Below are 21,717 nucleotides of genomic sequence, written 5' to 3' on the forward strand. Positions count from 1 at the left end.
GATTCCCCCCAGAGCCCTTCAAAGAACCAACCTTGTCGACACCTTGATTTTGCACTTCTAGCCTTCAGAACTGTGAAAGAACAAAGTTCTGTTGTTTTCAGCCACTCAGTTTGTGGTATTTTGTTACAGCAGCCCTAGGAAACTAATACACATTCTATGTCCCTATCACACTGAACACCCAACCCTTCCCTTTCAGAACTTTGCCCCGCTATTCTCAGCTTAGAATGTCATCCACACTTTCCCCAACCCCACTCCTTTACCTGGTAAATATATGACTTGGTTCCAGTGTCTCATCCTGGATGAAACCTTTTCTACTTTTCCTTTTTGTCTCAGGAAATTGACTGCATGGACCCTCATTATTCCACTGTAAATACGACTTAACTTTCTGTTTTATAATTACCAACTTTCTCTTAATATTCTATGAGACTTTTGAGAGCAGAGATCACATTTTAGTCATTTTTTTGTATACCCAATGCCATGCCAAGTGACAGTGAGAATGTACTGTCTGCTGAGGAATGAAACCTTAATCAATATATCTCATAGGAGGTGCACGACATGGTGGATACATTTTGGAATGACTTGGGAGTTAGGCTGACCAAATCTGCTTTGAAAGCCAGACTCCACCACTTATCAGCTTCTGGGTAATCTTGGGCAAGTTGCATAACCTCTCTGAGGCTCAGTATCCTCATCTATAAGATGGCGATAGTAATTTCTTCCTGGTGGATTATGAGAAATTGATGAGGTGTCATATGTGACTTCACCTACACACCTAGTATGCATTAGTAAATGCATTTTTTTTATATACAATCACTATTTTTTTGTTGGGCATATGGTTATAAAACACAAAATTCATGTAAATATCTAGAAACAAAAGGCCAATTGTTATAAAATTTATTTTCAAAAAATGAGACATACTTCATTCACAAATTACTGACAGGACCATGTACAGAATCTTTGAATTTGCATCCAAATAATCACAATCTTGTTATTTTGATTGGAGAGCCCTAAGGACCTCGACTTGTTTGTTTACTGGGGATAATTTAATTTTTGGTAACACTGAAAGTGAAAAAAAACAAAACAGGAAGGAGGCGAAAAAAAAGATAGAAACTAAGAACAGAGGGAGATAATCTGCTTCCTGACAAATCTCTAGCAACGTCAAGCTCCCTAATGACTCATTTTTCTTTCATAGGGAGAGAAGCTCATTCAGGCCTTAATCATTCTCTCTCTGAATCTTTCTGAACAAAAATGAGCATTGAGGAAAGAGTCACATTGTGGTTCAAGCCCAGAGCCCTGGGTTCACTGTGTACCTCGAGAGTCCCCAGGAGGCCCTGCTACCACACACGTGTAATCTTGGACAAAGGTAGTGGAGTTCTGTCAAGCTATCTAACCCCACACAAATGCCCTCCCCAGCTGCTGCAGACTGGTTCCAAATGGAGCCTATTGTTTCTCTGGTGAACACACAAAGCAAAAGGCAACAAAACAAACACACCAACCCCGTCCCTTCAGAGGTCTTGTAAACCACTTACATCTGTTCTCAGCATCTCCATATCTATCAATTCCCTGAAAATAAAGTGCATTTGTTTTCTTAAATGTTGTAACTTGTCAATCATAAAGGATGGTCCTGAGACCATTAAACTGAGCTCCATTAGAACTGACATGTTTTTATAGAACATCACCATCACAAAGCAGGACAAATGGGGCTCAGGATGAGTGTAACAGTCCCTTATCTTAAAGTTCATATCTTTGAAGCAGAAGCAAAGAGGGTTGCAAACAGTACATGATCCTAGCAGTAGACTGTAGGAATTAAGACTGCCCAGTTTATCTCTTGGCTTTGCCACTTTCTAGCTACTACCTTGGTTTCCCCATCTATCATATGGAGGTAGCAACAGTACCTTCCTCAAAGGTTGCTAGACAGATTGAGATGATACTGTACAATGCTTAGGACAGTGTCCAGTGCATGGCAAGCTCTCAGTAAGTGTATGCTATTATTACAACTGTTATTATTGGCCATTCCAGATTTCTGCAAAAGGTATAGCCCTATCTACATAGAAACACCTGGGGTAAGTCATCCTTTTTCTCCAAATAGCACATCAAGATTTAAGCAATAAGTTGTCAACTAAGACAAAGCAACTCAGAGGATGAATTATTCCAGGCTTGCTTTGCCTGGAGTGGCCCTAAAACCTGTGGGCCCTTGTGCCCAAAGGTTATTACAAAAAGTCTATCAGATTCTTACTGAGTATCTTCCATGGCCCAAGGACTGTCAAATCTCCAATCCACCTACCTGCAACTCAGAAGCTCCTCAACTCCATGCCCCAGGCAGCCACCAACAATCAGTTGAGGTTGGCAGGGATTGAATAAATCCTATTTGTTATCCCGAGCATAAGACTTTCCAACTTGCAAAGAACGGATGCAACCCCCTTTATAATGGTGATACTCAGTGAGGGATGGGGGAGATGACAAACTCTGCCTTATAGAAAAATGTCATTATATCAGAATTTTACTTCTATATAGTCCCAGAGGATAAACTGTGGGAGAAGAAAACATTATTTAAGTCAAAGTATACCTAAAATTGATGAAATACTGAAGTGGGTCAGGGAGTTTTGTGTATTAATTCTTCCAGAATACCACTCTCTACACAGAAGCATTAACTCATTATACAGTAGACTAGTAGCCCAAAGCAGAGCTTTCCAATGGGTATGCCAGGAATGGATTATAGGTTTGCAGGAGGTAATAACCCCTTCAGCCCTTGGAGCAGCTAAGGCTAGGGTGCTTAGAGCAGTTATTATCCCTAGCAATGAGCAGGCTCCTTCATATATATCAGTATGCTGTGCAAATATTATCATTTTATATGTGCTCCATGACTTGAAAAAGTTTGGGAACCATTGGTTTAAGAAAAGAATACATTTTCTAAAGTCTCTTCATTTGTAACCATGGCAAAGCTTAAGCACCAGATGGCTTAATATACTTCCTGATCATGGTTACCAATACTAATATCTTCTAGAAAAACCAGATACACATTCTTGATCTGAGAGCTCAGTCCCGTAACCAAAACTCTGTTATGATTAACTTCCTTTGCTTGCAAGGGACAGAGGTGCACTATGGGGTAGCACAAATCGTGAGGGCTTTTTTCAAGACCCACCAAGAGAGGCAGGAATCCCATGGGAATTAAAAGACTGGATCAATTCAGGGGCATGGTATGGAAGTCAGAGGTTGAGTCTTCAGCCACAAGAGATCCTGGGTCTTCACTTTGATACTCCACTAATAACATGACTTGGCTACATTCTCCCTTTGCTTTCCTTTGAGGGATTGTCTTGCATTTTCTCCCAGTTGGCTGCCAGTTAGCTTCTGGACCCTCTCTTCTACATCTGTTCCACTAGTTCTTTGCTTCTGCTTATTTCTGGTTTCTAGTTTCTTCAAAACTTCAGCCTGCTCATAATTCCTCCTGATCCTTACTTCTACCTGATAGTCAATCTTAACCTCTCTCTTTCTCCTTTCCTCCATCTTTCAATGTCAATTCCTACTCCTAATTCCCTGTCTCTCTCTACATTTTCCAATCCACATTCTTGAGAATAAGACTCTGGGTGGCCCTGCTCGTCCCCATTTGGGTAGAATCTCAGGTCTTCTCCCAGGCCACTTACCAACCTATGGTATAGCTAATTTGGGACCAAATGCCCACTGGCTGAGAGGGGCTGGAGTCATAGCATTCAAAATATGTCCCTTCAACAGAGCTGTGGTGAATGGGACAATTTTCCTCTGAAGATCTCTAGGTAGGAAGACACCATACATCTAGAACAAGGCTCCTCAAGGGAACAAAGTTTTATATTTCCATTTGTCAAAGAGACCATTTAAACACATTCATTGTCTCATAAAAAAATCCTTTTGGTAATTTTCTTTTCTTTCTCTTCTCTCTTTTCTTTTTTCCTTCCATCCATCCATCCATCCATCCATCTACCCATCCAGCAAATATGATCTGTCTGTCTTCAAAAGAAATGTGTGAGGTCTCCAATGACCATAATGGTCCTCAAGGACCATGAACCTACTAGGGAAGATAAGTGGTGTATGCAAATCATTATAAATGCCCAAAGAATGACATAGACCAAATGTTATGAAGTTCAAAGGAGGAATACATCTTCTGGCTGGAGAAGATGATAATTCAGCTGGGCCCTGAAAGATGGGAAAGATTCTGACATTCATTCTAAATATAAGGAACAACATGAGCCTAAGCCTTGAGTTAGTAGAGTTTTATAACATCAAAATTCAAATTTTGGCATTTTAAGTTCTATAAAAAATGCATAATCATTGTAAAAAATTTAAACCAGACTGAAAATATACAGTGTAAAAAGTTTGTCTCTCATTACTATTCACCTACCCTGCCACAGATTCTCCTCTCCAGAGGAAACCACAATTAATTGTTTACTCTGAATTTGTCTAGACTCTTTCCTATACTATTAAATTAAAGCTTTATAATTATTTGACTAGAAAGATATTATTAAACTTACTTCACAAAGAAGTAGGTTAAGTGATTTCTTTGGGCTAAGTAATTCTTTAAGTGAATGTTCCATCACACCTTGTTATTATGGGGCTGTTGGCTTGAACTAATCTAGAAGGACTCAATTCAGCCTTGAAAGTAGCTCTTGTTTATAGGGAGCCATTTGGACCAGAACTGGAAGAAAGCCAGAGGTGGGTACACATACATTAGCCAGATGAAAAGATTCTTCTCACAATAGAAAGTCCTATACATACTGAGATGGGTATTCAGGTCTCACCAGACCTTTTGATGTACTATAAACTTTATTTTTATCTCCAATAGAAGGTTAATTCTACTCTAATATTGGAATGCTCATGGAATTGTTGAGGGTTTAAGAGAAATCAGACATGTTTTTCCTCTACAATATCACTTTTTAAGTAAACCAAATGTATTATTTATCAGCTTGCATTTAATAGAACAGCCAACTGAATTTATTCAAGCTTCTTCCTTTCACATCCAAAGTCAGATTTCTAAAGGAAGATATCCTAGAGCATATACGGGGAACTTAAGTTATACGGATGTACAACACTTACCCCAGACTGCCATGAAAACAGCAAAGAAGACAGTGGCTCCATTGTCAAAGAGGTGGGTTACCTGGGAACATTGTGAATCACAGTTAAACGAATTTCTTATATAACATATTTCAATGCACATTTTTTTCAAGTTCTGTAAAAACAGCTGTGACGATACAACGAATTTTGCAGGGTTTCTTTGGGAACTATTCCTTTTGGATCATAATCAAGAAGGGAGTTCCTCTAACTATGAAGTAGTTTGGATATGGAAAAGAGATTTGGTTCCCTTTATGTGCATATCACCTAGCTGAACATTTATCAGCAGCCCCAATAGTGTTCTAAGAATTTCCTTCTGTGCACTATAACGACTATTATACATGCACACATGGATATGGATATATTTATATTTAAGACCAGAAGGTATTATTGTTGCTGCTTTAAAGGTTTCTGATTTCCCAAGCACTGTTTTTAATGCCTAATTTATTCACTTTGAAAACACGGCTATTTTGTTTGTGTAGTTTTGAGCAAACACTCTCTGGGCTGCCCTCTGGATTTCAGCATTATGAAGAGAGAGCAGACCATTAACAAAATCCACTTCTACCTTTATTAAAGCCTTGGATAATCATTATATTTACCTATTACACATAACACCAAGACAGCTAGCAAATACTTCATTGCTAGAATAATATATTCTATCACAAACACCACAACAGAAAGCAAAAATATCTATTCTTGCTGCAAAACTGCCAAGTTCATTTCTGCCTCCAGGATAAATCACACCAACGTCATGCCAAATTGAAATGATGACTGATACATTCATAAAGCATAACGGGTGTGTTTTCTTGCGCTTTATAGCTCTCTATAAAGTATATTTTGCTGTCCCTTAGAGAATGTGCCAATTATAAACAAATCTTTCCCTGTTCTATCAGAGTGTGAAGTATTTCAAAATTTTCCAAAAGTTTATACTTTCTCTTTCTTTGAACATAGATTTGAGGGGCAGCAGTGAGACAAAAGCCTGAAGCTGATTTATTTCATATGCCAGAGGGAGTGTTAAGTTGTATACTGGGCACTCAGCAATAAATCAAGTCCGAGAGTTCCATTGGTATGTGGTTGGTCTGTGTTCTTCATTAGGGTATTAACTGGGAGTTGGTGGGAGTTGTAGCTTGCAACATCAGTACAGATTCTGGAATAGATTGTGGTTGTCATTGTTTTTGGCTATTCAGATCATCTTTCCTCCTTTCTCCCTTCTCCAGTTAACAAATCTCTTTCATGCAGGTCCTCAGGGAACACATGGCTCAAATAGAACCAATTAGAGTCCTTCCCTGGAACTGATATATGAACATTTGGAGAGAGACAGTTTTCTGTTACAGTTACTTGGGATGAACATGTGAATCAGTAAGGTGAGTTAATAGGGACTTCTTGTTCCTACTAAGATGATAAGCTAGCATAGGCTGATGGCTCCTTCTGCCTAAATCAACCCTGGAGAAGATAATAGATTCTGGGAACTAACAAAACACAAAAATAAACAAAGACCCTGAGAAATCCCAGAGGAGGTGGAAGTTTGCCTTGAATGGTGCTTGCACATGTGTGTGTGTGTGTGTGTGTGTGTGAGATGGTAGTGGTGTTTGGGGAGAGGTAGGTGGCAGTACCCAACCAGAGCGAAAGCACAGGTTAGAGAAATACATGAGTTCTATTCCAGCCTCTCCCTCAATGGTCATTGGACAATTAATTTCCCCTCCCTCAGAAATCAGCTGCAACAGGCCAAACCACAGGCACTGGCATTTTTGGGGTAATATCCAGGGATGCTCAGAGTCCTGCCTGGTGGAGGAGATGAGGAAAGTAAGTGCTGTTTGGCCAGCTGCCCTTGGGCATTCACTCCTCAGTCCATTTCCTCTTGAACTCTAGGGCTGGCACATTACAATCAAGGGAGAGTGCCTCCTCCCAATGCTGCTTTGTTCTAAGCAGGGTTAAAAATAAAACTCTGACCAGAACAGTCCTCTGGCAGAGTGGTAGTGCCTGGGACATGTTGTCCTCTCCTCTCTGTAAACTCACCAGGGCTGACAGCCTAGGGTTGGCCTCTGACCCTTACCCAAAGTGGTTGACACTTCCAGTGGACAAGCACCCACAGGCCAAAATAATGGAATATCTGGAAAATTTTGGAGGCAGCTGTCTTCCCCAAACTAGGCAACAGACACCTTCTAAAACGAACATTCTGTAATAGCAGAGAATTTAAAATAGGCATAAAAACATGATTATGGAGATAAAGGAAGGAAGATGAAGCCTGGAGCTGTGGTAGGCACAACCACCTTCCCCATCGTATGATGAGAACCTGTCTGCAAAATGATCATGTGGACAGGTGCCCAAAGAGAGACATCTGTGGGCCTGCAGGACCAGTTCTAGGCATTGAGGCTCTTGTTCCCAGACAGTGTGAGCTACACTAGCACCTCTTCCAGTGTAATGAGCCAGTAAGTCCCTTTCTGCTTAAGCCAGTTTAAGTTGGGTTTCTGACCCTTGTAAATGCAAAAGTTGGGGATAAGCATTCCTGATCAGCAGAACAGCCATTGACTGGATTGGATCCAGGCTCAAATTTGATCCAATATTCCTATATATCCTCAGTCTCATGAAGTCATTTTGGCATTTATAATAAACGTTCCCAAAGGAAACTCTGCATTACTTCAATTCTTTCATTCTGAGGCTTTTTAGTCTTCATTTTACTAAGTTTCTAGGCAAGATCAAGTCTAAAATCCAGAATCCAAACATCTTGTAGCTCAGTACAGAACAATGGCATGTTTTTCAGTCAGATAAACCAAGGCCCAGCTCCTTACTGCTGTGTAACCATGGTTGAATAATCTTTCCCTCTCTGAGTCTTTGAGTAAAATGGGAATAACATCCACCTTGAAGTTGCTGTGAGAATTAGAAATAACAAATGTAGGTTACCTAGCTATTTTTATAGCTATAGCCTAGCTATTATTATAATTATTATTTTTCTAGATCTTATGTTCAGTAGGATAACTGCCCAAAGAAGCTCCTATAAGATCTGAGCACTCTAAACTATTCATGATGATCCTTTTCAGGAATTATCATGGATCTCCTACTGAGAGAACTTCACTCAAAGTATATCTTTCCATGTAAAAAACAAACAAAACACCCAAAACAAGAACAACAACAAAACTGGGCTTCTGAGATTCCCAGAAAGCAGGATTTTTGCATCCAAGTCATTCAGGCTTAACTCACAATCTTTAAACAAAATTATAGTACTGAAAAAACTTTTTTGTTCCTCACCAAATCTATATTTCCCAAGATCACTTTGTTAAATTTGTCCTCATCCACTCAGGTCTATCTGTATGTTCTCCAAAGGTAGGGAGAGTATTTTGTGCTTTTTTGCTCCTTTACAGCACATAGTAAGAGCCCAAATCTTTCTAGAATCACAGCTGGCTGCTGTAGTTTGGGCTCTTCCCACAAGGACCGGCCACCTGCAGTGCTCATGACATCATGGATGGGCGGGCTCCTGGGCTGCCTATCAAATGTTCTCTCATTTAAAACAAACAAAACTCTGCAATGCCAACTGTGTAATTAGATAGACCCAAGCTGTAGTGACTGCAGAAGTTCAATCAACTCTGCCAGCCCCTTTTATATCTGGAAGCTAGGCAAGTTGATGGGCAGTGGGTCTGAGAAAAGTTCTCAACAGCCCATAATCCAGCTATTGCTTTGCATTAATAACATTGCCCCTAAGTAAAAAACTATAAGAATTTGATGACCATGTCTAAAATTTTAATAAAGTAAGGAATAACACAAGAAAGGTGAATGCAATGACATGCCTTGGACATAATAGTGCTATGTATTTGTTTTTTCAAAGCATTTGCATATATGCTACCTTCTTTGGTCCTCATGACATGCCGTGGGCAGAGAGGGCAGGTATTGCTACCTGCATTTTAGAGCTGAGAAAGCTCAGCCTCAAAGAGGCTGTACATGTGCAAGGTCAAGGAGGTAAGTAGCTGAACCAACCTTGAATCTACATCTTTTTGGCAATAATGATTATGAAGAGGAGGAAAATGATGGCAGCTCTCATTTATGAGATCTTACCATTTGCCAAGCACTTTGCTCACTATACTATATCTTTTGCCATTTCTTATAACAATTGTGTGAAACGAGCATCATGTTCTCCATTTTACACATGAGAAAACTGAGGCTCAGAGAAGTTAAATAACTTCTTCCCAGACTGACAAGTGGTAGAGAACAGAGTCAAGATTTTAGCCTTTCTCTGACTCTAACAATTATGCTCTTTGTACTATGCATGCTGCAGTTTCTTGTGATGATAATTAGAACCAATACATTAAAAATATATATCAGGTAAAAAAAGATATATGAATTAGAACACTGAATGGTGGAGGTTGGTCTCCCCTACTACATAAATGTGAGAATCAACGACCAGAAAGGACAGAGTGAAATAGTTACCCTCTGTGCCTCAGGAAAGCGTATGTAAAATGCAATCCACCTAAAATGTTGCATAGTTGGAATTACCTTGGCATAAACGCAGCTGTCTGACAGCCTCATGAATGGACAGTATTTATCACACACAGGACACATGATGATATCTGTAGCTTGGCAGACTTCTTTACTGGAAAAGAGAACAGAAAAGGACTGCTTTGTGATGACGAAAGAGCATTCTTTTCCCCTCCGATTTCACCAGAATATTCAACTAGTAAATAAGATCCAGTTGATTAAATTTTTGTCCTCAGAAGCTTCTTAGTCTTCTCCATTATTAATGTAAACAAGTGCCTGCACATTTAATAATCTGATAAACCTACTTATTTAGGAGGCTGTTTCTTAGCTCTAAATATTAATAAGTTAAACTCGGGAAAATACATGAAGCAAAACATTGGTTGTTCTATCCCAAATTATACAAAAGTCGTTCACAATATTGCACAGGTTTGAAGCAATTTCATACTGAATTATTAAAAAAAACAAGATACCTAAAAGTGCCTGCCTTGATCTCCATATGCATGATAAGTTAAAACTAAAAATGGAGGAACAAATAAAAATAGTAGGGATTAGTTCTGGAAGAAAGCTCTATTTCATTAACAATTTCACCAGAAAGTAAAATATTTTTGTAGGTAGGAGGACCAATCAATCACTTTTATTTTTGCAATCATTTTTACAGTCACATTTATTATTTAAGATCATTGTCCAGCTTCGCAATAAGACCTCAATGAATACCTTACACTATATTCTGGTAAAGGAACCAAGATAACACCCATCAACACCGAATCATTCTCTAAGCCCCAGCAAGTTGGTGAGACATCTTTCTGGCTTAGGTTTAAAGGATCCTTGTAAAAACACAGAATTTATATATTAAAAAAGCATTGTTAATCCACTATTTTACGGTATTAGCAGAAAGAAAAAAGTGAAAAAGTCAGAAAGAGAGCAATTTTTTTTTTTTTGAGGAAGATTTGCCCTGAGCCAACATCTGCTGCCAATCCTCCTCTTTTCGCTGAGGAAGATGGGCCCAGAGCTCGCATCTGTGCCCATCTTCCTCTATTTTATATGTGGGACACCTGCCACAGCATGGCTTGGTAAGTGGTGCATAGGTCCATCCCCGGGATCTGGGCCTTCGAAACCCTGGGCTGTCAAGCACATGAACTTAACCACTATGCCACGGGGCTGGCCCCAAGAGCAACTTTTAGCCAGTGAATGAAAGTGATTCATTCAGTGGATGTAGAGTGGCCTGTATGTCCGTAAATGTAAACTTTGCTTCCTTGGTAGGTGGAGAGCTCAGCAGCAGGGGCAATGGATGTAGAGGTCTAGTGAACTGAGACTTTTGAATTTTTCCAGGAGAGATTGGGAAGGAAGTTAGAAGGGAAAGCTAAGTGGGCCCATAGGCTGTGAACACTCCCAAAGCACAAATACCCGTCTCTAAATATAAGCAAAGGCAGGCTCACCCAAGGCTCTCCTACCTGACTTGGCAGTGATCCAGAGTAATGACTCCGTACAAAAAGACAAACAATCCAATGAAGGCAGCTGGGAAGAGCATGCCGGTGTACCAGCCCAACCAGGCAAAATACAACCCAATCTTCTCTCCAAAGTACCGCCTGTTCAAGACACACAACAGCCTTGGAAATTACAGTGAAGTGTTTAGAGTTAGGCATTGTAACATTTTGCTCAGTCATTTTGCTTTGTAGTCATCTTGCTGCTAAACATGTGGGCAAGGTAAGCCAAGATAATGGAACATTTGATGAAACCTAAGCTCTGGGCTGAAATTTCTTCTCCTACTATTCTGTATCATTCTATTTCAAATAATCCTTCCCATAAAAGAACATGATTATACACAAGCTTGTTCTGAGAACACAGAATAAACCTATTCCCATTTAGGAAGATGACACTGTCATTAATACAGAACCAGGGGAATCTGATTGATGAGTTGGTGCCAACACACAATCTCATCTGCCATTTCTGAGAGTGTGCTTGTTTGTAATGTATATATTCTAATTATATATACATATATATATTTAAAAATTAGGAAACAAAGTTATTGTGAAAAACTTTAACATCTCTTTCAATATTTCACAGCCTTGCAAGATGTTTACAATCCTAGAATCACAAGATATTAGAAAGAAAAGAACTCTGATTACTGAGATTCCAGATGAATCAATCCTGAGAGCAACTTTCCTTCTTTTTTTTTTTTATTTTTGAGGAAGATTAGCCCTGAGCTAACATCTGCCACCAATCCTCCTCTTTTGCTGAGGAAGACTGGCCAAGAGCTAACATCCATACACATCTTCCTATGTTTTATGTGGGACACTTGGCACAGCATGGCTTGACAAGCGGTGCATAGGTCCACACCTGGGATCTGAACCGGCATACCCCAGGCCACTGAAGCAAAATGTGTGAACTTAACTGCTGCGCCACCAGGCTGGCACCACACTTTCCTTCTTAAGTGATGACTTCTCACAGGCTTCAACATCTAGCTTTATGACTATTTTTCTTAGGCTTACCAGCCTGCCTAGTGCCCTGTGGTCCGTGAAGTTTGGAAGTGTCCAGGGAATTCCTTGGTTTTTCTTTTATTTATCAAACATCATTAATAATGTGATCAACTTGTGCTGTAATACAAGCCAAATTGCCCTTTCTGTGTTTCTCAACTGCTACATGTCATTACTTAGAAGTTAATTATGTCTTAGTCCAATATAAGAATATTCTAATTATTTTTTTTCATTCTTATTCTAAACAAATGTTGTCAATCATATGTTTCCAAATACTGGCTGCTGCTCTCCTTTTGGAATGCCCAATGGCTCCTAAAAGCATGTGATTATTTATTTATACCATCTCCCACTGTGTCCCAACAGAAGCTTCCCACTCCCAGCAGACTTTTCTAACATACACTCAAGTACACAGATACAGTCTTTTATTCTCTCAACAAATAAAAAATTCCTTCTATGTGGCAAATACTGTGCTAGGTGCTGAGAAGACAACGGTGAGTAGAATTAGCTTGGTCCCTGTTCTTGTGGAGCTCAAAGGTTGATAGAATAGATACACCCACCAATCAATTAATAAATTTATAATTACAAAACTGGGAAAAGAGCTATCAAAGGAGAAGAATACAACTCCACAAGTCTATAAAACAAGGCCATTTGACCGTCCTAGTTAGGGAAGACTTCTCTGAGGAAGTGGCTATTGTGCTGATGAGTGAAAATTAACCAGGTGCTGTTGCAGACAGGATAGAGCTTTTCCAGCAGAGGGAACAGAAAGTACAAAGACCCTGTGGTAGTAGGAACCAGGTGAATAAGGGCAGTGTTGCTGGAACATCGATACCAAGAGGTAAGCTGGTGAAGTAGGTGGAGGCTGGGCCCCAGTGGCTTGTAGACCATGCTAAATGCATTGATCTTTGGCCTGACAGAAATAGCAAATCATGAGAGAGTTTTAACAATCAAGGGACATGATCAGATTCACATTCCAAAAAGATCACTCTGTCCGCAAGGTAGAGAATGGATCGGAAGGGGCCAGCACGAGAAAAGTGAGACCTAGTAGGAGACAACAGCCACAGTCCGGGTTTCAGGCACAGGAAGCAGTATGGCAGAGGAGATGCTGGGATGTGGCCAGATTCTAGAGACGTGGAGGAAGAAAACTCATAGGATAAGAACTATTTAAGACATGAGATTTCCTAGATGCTCCACAACTTCATTCTCCTCAACTCTCGCTTGTGCTTTTCATCTCCCTGCCCTTTGGCCGACACAAATCGCATTGCTCTTCCAGGGCTCAGCTCTACAGAGCCTTCCACAGGGGCGCTGACCCATATCCATCCTTTCCATTTTTCCAAATCATTGTAAAACTCATTGCCTCCATCACACATTTTACCTAATTGTGCATAGTCTCGTATTGTTTTCTAGTTGTCTCAAGAATGCAGGGCCTTTCTTCCTAAAGGAAACTGTGAGTTTCTCAGAGCCAGAGACTGTGGTTTCTGTTTGTCTTTGCCAATAGTACTTAGCATTATACTAGAAACACAATAGGTGGTTAATTAATACTCATTGATGAATGCAAAGTCTTAATCAAAACATTGGCACGGATGGGACATGTTTGGCTCTCAGCAATTTTCTGCAATTTTTAATCAATGTAATCCTGTAATATGGGACTGAGGCTGGGAAGAGTATTTGCTTTTATTCCCCCCCCCCCCACTGTTTTATCATGTATTGAGATTGGTTGAAGAAAAATGATCTCATCTCAGAAAATATTTTCCACTCCCCCAGAACATCTGGATCACTTGTTACCAACACAGAGAATGGGACACAATTCATCAATGTCCTTAGGTCAACAGGAGCAAACACCTGGTAACAAGGATTCTGGCAGGAAAAATGACTATCCAGGGAGATGAAATGTAAGGTGAGGTGTCTTATTATTTCATTTTCCTCTGGGATCATTTTTTAAGGGCCCTGGTGAAAGTGAAACAAATCCAGCTAGTCTAGGAAGTGAGACATGACTTTCTATTTAATAAGGAATCCATAAAGTGTGGATTGTTGCTACCCAATCCTGATAACCAGTCTCTAAATAAATAATGAGATGTCAGAGTATAATGCTGCCATGGTAGAAAGTTGGGCATTTATAGACAGTTAAAAAACCCTACATTCCACTGAAAATTATCATCGGTTAAAAGCTGATGTAGTTTTTGACCTGCAGAATTAAAACAATCTTTAAAAGTTATTAGTTTAAAATGAAAATTAAAATAAGATTGACATTTATAAGAATGACAGCACCTCATATTTCCTACTTATATAATAGTAACTGATATTCCATTTGTCACTAATATATGTAAGCAGTGTTACCTCTCTACAACTGTTATTGATAATTTGTTAATAACAATCACATGGGTGACTTGCTCCTTCTGGAGTCCCAGCTGATCTCACAGGTCCCTTCCTAAGGCCTTTTGGAGGAAACACTATCCTCATCAGAGAGAAGTTCAGTTTTAATGACTGATGTCTTCTGATGAGTTGCCGTCTTGCGACGAAGCCAGATTTGACCAAGAGCCGTGCACCTCAGACACTTTTTTCTTGTCCTAGCTGACACTTTGCCCTAATCATTCTGTGCAAGCTTAAATTTGCAGGTGGTTAAAAACTCACCTTACAAGATCCAAAGGTTGGTATTTATACCACACGCCCCAGGAGGCCCAGCACTCATAGAGCAGGTGTCGGTGGTTTTCCGCTCCGTGGGTTCTAATAGAGTTCTTACTTCTGTAACCTCCCTGGGATAAAAACACCGCTGCTGGTGAGGTAATACTCACAAAAGTCATAAGGAAAAGCTGATGGTAACACTAGTCTCTTACAGCAGGAGTAGCAATAGGGATACTATAAGAAAAAAAAATGGACCCATACTACTGAAGGGAAAGCAGTTAGATGAGATTCTCTGGACATTATCTTGTTGATGATGCTGTGTAGCATCATCATGCTACAAAAGCACATGCTTGCTAGAATTGGGCAGGTTTGAACTTAGTTCAAATTCAGGAGACCTTAAATTCTCTGAGCCTTGGATTCCTAGTTCCATAATGGAACTAATAATATCTGCCTCATTAGGTTTCTCTTGTGGTTTGAATGGATAAAGTGCCTAGCCCACAGTTGCATCTCCTCAGAGGACATGTCCAAGACTTATTAGTTCTCTTTCCAACTTGTCTCAAGATAGTAGTTAGTAAACACCATCACTGTAACCTTGTCACATGGTCTTATCTATAAGAAAACCCTAGAATGTAAAAGCTGGAATTCACCTCAGAATTAGAATAATTCAAAGTAAATTCGACCTCCTCACTGAACACATGAGGAGACCAAAGGTCACAGAGGTGGGGATTTTTCTGAGTTCAGGTAGTGGCAATGCTAGTTGCACAAACAGAAAAGGTACTTTCTGGAGGTGAACTAATTATTTGATGGTAACCTGAGGAGTCCTTCTATAGCGGAAAGTGAACAAGGCTGAGAGACAACAAACTCAGGTTCTTGTCTCAGCTCAAACACCAACTCACTGTGTGACTAGAGGTGGGCTAACCTTTCTCTAAGCCTCTGTTTAAATTTTTAACACGAAACAAGGGCAACAATATCTTCCCTTCCTGCCTTCCTGCCTCTGAAAGTTATGAGGTTAAATAATATAATCGAGTTAAACTGAGAGTAAAAAGTAAAAAGATTATGTTATTATTGCTGCTGCTATTACTAATTTGGAAGTTCTCTTCTCATAGAATGCAGGGCTTTACCGAGATATGAAAACCATAGAGAAGGCCTTGAGTTACTCTGTGGGGCTTCATAGCTGCATCTCCTCAGACACCGTCATGCCTGCCACCCACTCGCCTGCACAGATACTTGTGCTCATCTACCATTGCTCAGGCACTACCCTTACCATGGGCAAGGGATGGACAGTGGGAGGATGCAGTTCTCACTGAAATAGTCTTTTGGGCAATGCCAACTAATAAGTACAGGAGGCCACCTGATGTTTTGGGGGTGGGGGGTGGGAATCCATCTTTAGAGTTCAGAAACACCCGTGTGTGGCTCTAGAAAATCTTATGTCAAAATATTTGCTTCTGTCATACTAAAAAGATCATTCCAAAAATGTTTCATGGCAGACTGTACATAGGGTCTCAGACTAAAGCTTCTAGTTTTCTTAATGAATAAGATTTTAAATATTCTACATCATCTTTCACATCCTCGAGGTGTTTAAAATCAAGAGAAGAAACACCGTAAGCCAAATTTAAAAAGCATATTTTGGAAAAACTTGCCATTTACAGACATTTGGAACTGTCCTCCAAAGTTTATTGGTAAACTGTTAGCACTGTTTCTAACAGAAGACTATCATGAAAAGAACTCTAACAATAGTTTCTCCCTGGCTAGTTTGTGAGGTCCTTGAGGGCAGGAGCTATGACATATTTATCTTTGGGTTTTCTCTGTTATACAGTGACCAGTATGGGGTAGGAGCTCAATACCATGAAAACGACAATCATCTCTCACCAATAATGAAGATTATGTCCCTGAAAACCCATGTGTAAAGAGAATTCTGGGTTAAACAACCCAAGATCTAATGGGGAAAACAGAGTTGAGGGTAATCACAGTTACAGTGACAAAAGTCCTTGTATATGGCAAAGACTGTGTAGTAAATAAGTAAAAAAATCAAAAGACAAGTAAAAAAAATCAGAATTTATGTACCTTAGATGAGCAATGATAAGTACAATACTATTAATTTCCATTTATCATCCTTTGGTTACCAGAGACTTTGCAAGATGGCTTCCTCCCACTCTTTAAAGAATAGCTATCAATTTCTTTCTTGCAGAGACTATACATTTAGGAACATTTTCCCCCTGGGTCTGGTGCCTCATGTAAATTTCAATGCCTCTTTAATTTTATGACTCGGAGTCCCTCAGCTATTCCTCTGAATTTATGCTGAGTGACTCTTGATTCAACTATTCTTGCAATTACATAAAAAGATACACTATAGAAATAAATCTATGCTGGGGGAGAGACATCACAACGCAAGTAGGCCCTCCCTAATTACCCATTGAACAAATTAAATTCACTCTGAACAAATGTCACATCAACAAACTCAAGTAATAACTATGCTTACAAGCTGATTTAATAATGAGATGTTGACAGAGAAGGAGAAAAGGCAGCTCTGTACCTCATGCAGAGGAAATGCAGCTTCATAGGAGCCATTGGTAAGCAAACGATTCAGACCTAAAACAACAGAAAAGTCCAACTCGAATTAATACCAAGTTTGAATTCTCACAACGTTCAAGACTAATGTGAGGGTGCTACTTTTTGGAGAAAACAATCTGGGTTTTCAAATGTGACTCAAACCCACTTGGAGATGCCAATAGTTTAGAAAGGAAGTTTTGCTATCTGCTTGGAAACTGGATTCAAGGGCTGGGAAATCAGGGTTTCAAATAGAAATAAAACAATGAAGCACACCTGGTACAGTGCTTGGCATAGAGAATGGAATGTACTGAGAAAAGTGGAGGAATTTATCATCAAAAAGATCATTTTCCACAGGAGCTCTTCTATTTTCATCTGGAAACTTCAACATGGACAAATCTAACTTCTCTGCATTGGACTAGTGGTATGACTTTAGATAAGTCCTCTTGTCCTCAGGTCTCAATTTTCTCATCCATAAAACGGGGGAGGGCTGTTGCATATGTGGGCCTTTTTAAATAGCTTTATTGAGGTGTAACTGACATATAATAAACAGCACATATTTAAAACACACAATTCGAGAAGTTTTGACTTACGTATACACCCTTGAAACCATCAGCACAATCAAGATAGTAAATGTATCCATCACCCCCAAAGTTTTATCATGCCACTTTGTAATCTCCCACTCCTCCCTATGCCATCTCCAAGGTAAGCAATGATCTGCTTTCTGTCACTAGCAATTAACTTGCATTTTCTAGAGTTTTATATAAATGCAATCATTGATTTCTATGATTTCTTTCACTTGGCATAATTATTTTGAGATTCATTCATGTTATAGCTCATTTCTTTTTATTGCTGAGTAGTATTCCATCATATGGGTATATAACTCTTTGTTTATTCCCCTGATGATAGACATTTGGGTTTTTCCAGTCTTGAGCTATTACATACAATGCTGCCGTGAAAATTCATGTACAAGTTTTTGTATGGATATCTGCTTTCATTTCTTTTGGGTAAATACCTAGAAGTGGAATGGCTAGATCATATGGTAGCTGTATGTTTAACTTTTTAAGAAACTGCCAGACTATTTTCTGACGCACTGAACAATTTTAAACTTCCATCAGCAGTGTCTGAAAGATCAGTTTCCTCCATATCCTTGCCAACACTTGGTATGGTCAGTCTTTAATTTCAGCCATTCTAATAGGTGTGCAGTGGTATCTCATTGTGGTTTTAATTTGCATTTCCCTAATAAATAATAAAGTTGAAAATTTTCTCCTGTGCTTATTTGCCATATGTATTCTCTTGTGAAATATCTATTCAAATCTTATGCCCATTTTTTAAATTAAGTTATGAGCATTCTTTATATATTCTAGATGAAAGTCTTTCATTATATATATGCTTTGAAAATTTTTCCTCCTAGTATATGGCTTCTCTTTTCATTCTCTTAAAAATATATTTCAAAGAGTAAGAATTTAATTTTAATGAAGTCCAATTTATCCATTTTTTAGTGAATTGTGCTTTTAGTATTATAATATTTAAGAAATCTCTGACTAACCTGAAGTCACAAAGACTTTCTCCTAGAACTTTTACAGTTTTAGGTTGTACATTTACAGCTATGATCCAATTGAGTTAACTTTTATAGACAGGTTCATTTTTTTGTATATGGTATGAATTATTCCAGCACCATTTGTTGAAAAGACAATCCTTTATTTACTGAATTGCTTTCAAGCCTTTAGCAAAAATCAAGTGTTCATATATGTGTGGCTTCAATTCTGGATTCTCTGTTCTGTTCTACTGATCTATTTGCCTATCTTTACACCAATACCATACTCTCTTGATTACTTTAGGTTTATAATAATTCTTGAAATCTGGTAGTGTTAGCCCTCTATTTGTGCTCTTTTTTTCAAAGTTGTTTTGGCTATTCTAGGTGCTTTCATTTCCTCATGAATTTTTGAATCAACTTGTCAATTTCCACACATACACATAAAACTTTGTAAGTTTGATTGAGATTGCATTGACTCTACAGATTAAACTGAGGAGAATTGACATCTTAAGATCCAGTTTTTGGATCCATGAACAGGGTATATCTCTCAATTTATTTAGGTCTTAAATTTCTCTCAGCAATGTTTTATAGTTTTCAGGGTACATATCTTACAAATCTTTTGTCAGATAAATATTTCATATTTTTTGATGCTAATGTAAATGGTATTGTCTTTAAAATTTCAATTCCTATTTGTTGCTGGTTTATAGAAATATAATTGAGTTTTGTATATCAATCTTGTTTTTTTCAACATAGCTAAACTCACTTATTAGTTCTACTAGCCTTTTTTTTTTTTTTTCCTTTTTCTCCCCAAAGCCCCCCGGTACATAGTTGTGTATTCTTCGTTGTGGGTTCTTCTAGTTGTGGCATATGGGACGCTGCCTCAGCGTGGTCTGATGAGCAGTGCCATGTCCGCGCCCAGGATTCGAACTGACGAAACACTGGGCCGCCTGCAGCGGAGCCCGCGAACTTAACCACTCGGCCACGGGGCCAGCCCCCCTACTAGCCTTTTTGTAGATTCCATTGGAGTTCCCCCATAGATGATCATGTCATCTGAGAATAAAGAGAGTTTTCTTTCTTTTCCAATTTGAATGTCTCTCACTCCTTTTCTTGTTTTACTGCACTGTTAGTAAAATGATGAATACAAGAGCAGACATACATGTCCTGCTCCTTATCTTAGGGGGAAAGCATTCAGTCTTTTACCATTAAGTATAATGTTAACTGTAAGTACTTCATAGATGAACTTCATGAGGTTGAGGAAGTTCCTGTCTATTCATAGTTTGCTGAGTTTTTATCAAGAATGAATGTAGAATTTTGTCAAATGCTTTTTCTGTGTCTGAGGAGATGATCACAGCCAGCCCTCGTGGTCTAGTGGTTAAGACTTGGCACTCTCACTGCCATGATCCAGGTTCCATTTCCCAGACAGGGAACCACACCACCTGTCTGTCAGTTGTTACACAGTGACGTCTGCAACATGTAATTTGTCCATTTAGGTTGTCAAATTTATTGACAGAAGATTATTCATATTTTCTTATCATCCTTTCAATTTCTAGGGTGATATCACTTCTTTCATTCCTGATAATTTGTGTTTTCTCTTTTCTTCAAGATTAGCTTGCTTAGAAGTTTGTATTAGTTTTCTACCACTGTGTAATAAATTACAAGGAGTTTAGTAGCTAAAAACAATATCCATTTATTATCTCTCAGTTTCTCTTGGTCAGAAGTCTGGGCGTAGTTTAGCTAGGTTCTCTTCTCAGGGTCTCACAAAGCTGAAGTCAAGGTTTTAGCCAGACTGCATTCTCATTTGTAGGCTCAACTAGGAAAAGATCCACTTCTAAGCTTCTTTAGTTGTTGACAGAATTCATTTCCTTGCAGCTCCAGCATTCCCAGCACATTGCTTTTTCAAAACCAGCAACAGAGAGAGGGAGTCCCTGTTGCTTCAAGTTTCCGAGCTCAGAGAAGGCCTAAATCCTCTTTTAAAGGGCCTGCCTATTTAGGTCAGGCCCACCCAAGAAAATCTCTCTTTTGATTAAGTCAAAATGAAACTCGTTAAGGACCTTACTACATCTGCAAAATCCCTTAAATTTTGCCATATAATGTAACATAATCACAGGAGTGACAAAATCACCTTTGCAGTATTCTATTGGTTCGATGTAAGCCACAGTTTCCACCCACACTTAAGAGGAAGGGATTACATGGGAATGACTCAATGAGGAGTCACTCGAGGGTGTGTACACCACAAGGTTTATGAATTTGATTGAACTTTTCCAAAGAACCAGCTTTTGATTTCACTGATTTTCTCTATCACTTTTTCTGTTTTCTATTTCATGATTTCTTCTCTGATTTTTATTACTTTCTTTCATCTACCTACTTTAGATTTAATTTCCTTTTCTCTTTATAGTTTCTTAAGGTGGGAGGGAAGGTCATAAATTTGGGACATTCCTTTTCCTATATAGGCATATAGTGCTATAAATTTCTCCCTAAGTACTGCACACTTCGATATAGTGTGTTTTCATTTTCATTGAGTGCAACATAACTTTCTAATTTCCCTTTTGAGTTTGTTCACCCATGAGTTATTTAAAAGTATATTACTTAGTTTTAAATATTTGTAAATTTTCCAGAGATTTTCCTATTGACATCTAATTTAATTCCACTGTGGTCAAAGAACATACTCTGTATGACTTCAATCCCTTTAAATCTATTAAGTCTTGTGTTATGTCCCAAAATGTGGTCTATCTTGGTAATGTTCTATGCGCACTTGAAAAAAAATGGGTATTCTGCTTTTGTTGGCAGTGGAGTAGTTTAAAAGATCAATTAAGTTGATTTCATTGACAATGTTGTTTAGGTCTTCTAACTCCTACTGATTTTCTATTTGCTCTACTAATTATTGAGAAAGGGGTTTTGAAACATCTGACATAATTGTAGATTTGTCTACTGCTCTTTGTAATTCTATCAGCTTTTGATTCATGTAGTTTGAAGCTCTGTTATTAAGCGCATAAACAT

General features: G+C 38.8%; 1 protein-coding gene across 1 annotated transcript in view; it reads right to left on the minus strand.

Annotated features, from left to right (window-relative positions):
- ANO4 (anoctamin 4) overlaps positions 1–21,717 on the minus strand; it is a 186,098-nt gene that overhangs the window by 60,934 nt on the left and 103,447 nt on the right. Inside the window, exons 9-13 of the mRNA XM_046646718.1 lie at positions 17,170–17,225; positions 14,646–14,767; positions 10,995–11,129; positions 9,562–9,658; positions 5,062–5,122 (exon numbers count right to left, since the gene is read on the minus strand). Coding sequence (XP_046502674.1) covers positions 5,062–5,122; positions 9,562–9,658; positions 10,995–11,129; positions 14,646–14,767; positions 17,170–17,225 — 471 coding nt within the window. The remainder of the gene's footprint in view (positions 1–5,061; positions 5,123–9,561; positions 9,659–10,994; positions 11,130–14,645; positions 14,768–17,169; positions 17,226–21,717) is intronic.

The sequence above is a fragment of the Equus quagga genome, chromosome 19 (assembly GCF_021613505.1).
Source record: "Equus quagga isolate Etosha38 chromosome 19, UCLA_HA_Equagga_1.0, whole genome shotgun sequence".
Taxonomy (NCBI): domain Eukaryota; kingdom Metazoa; phylum Chordata; class Mammalia; order Perissodactyla; family Equidae; genus Equus; species Equus quagga.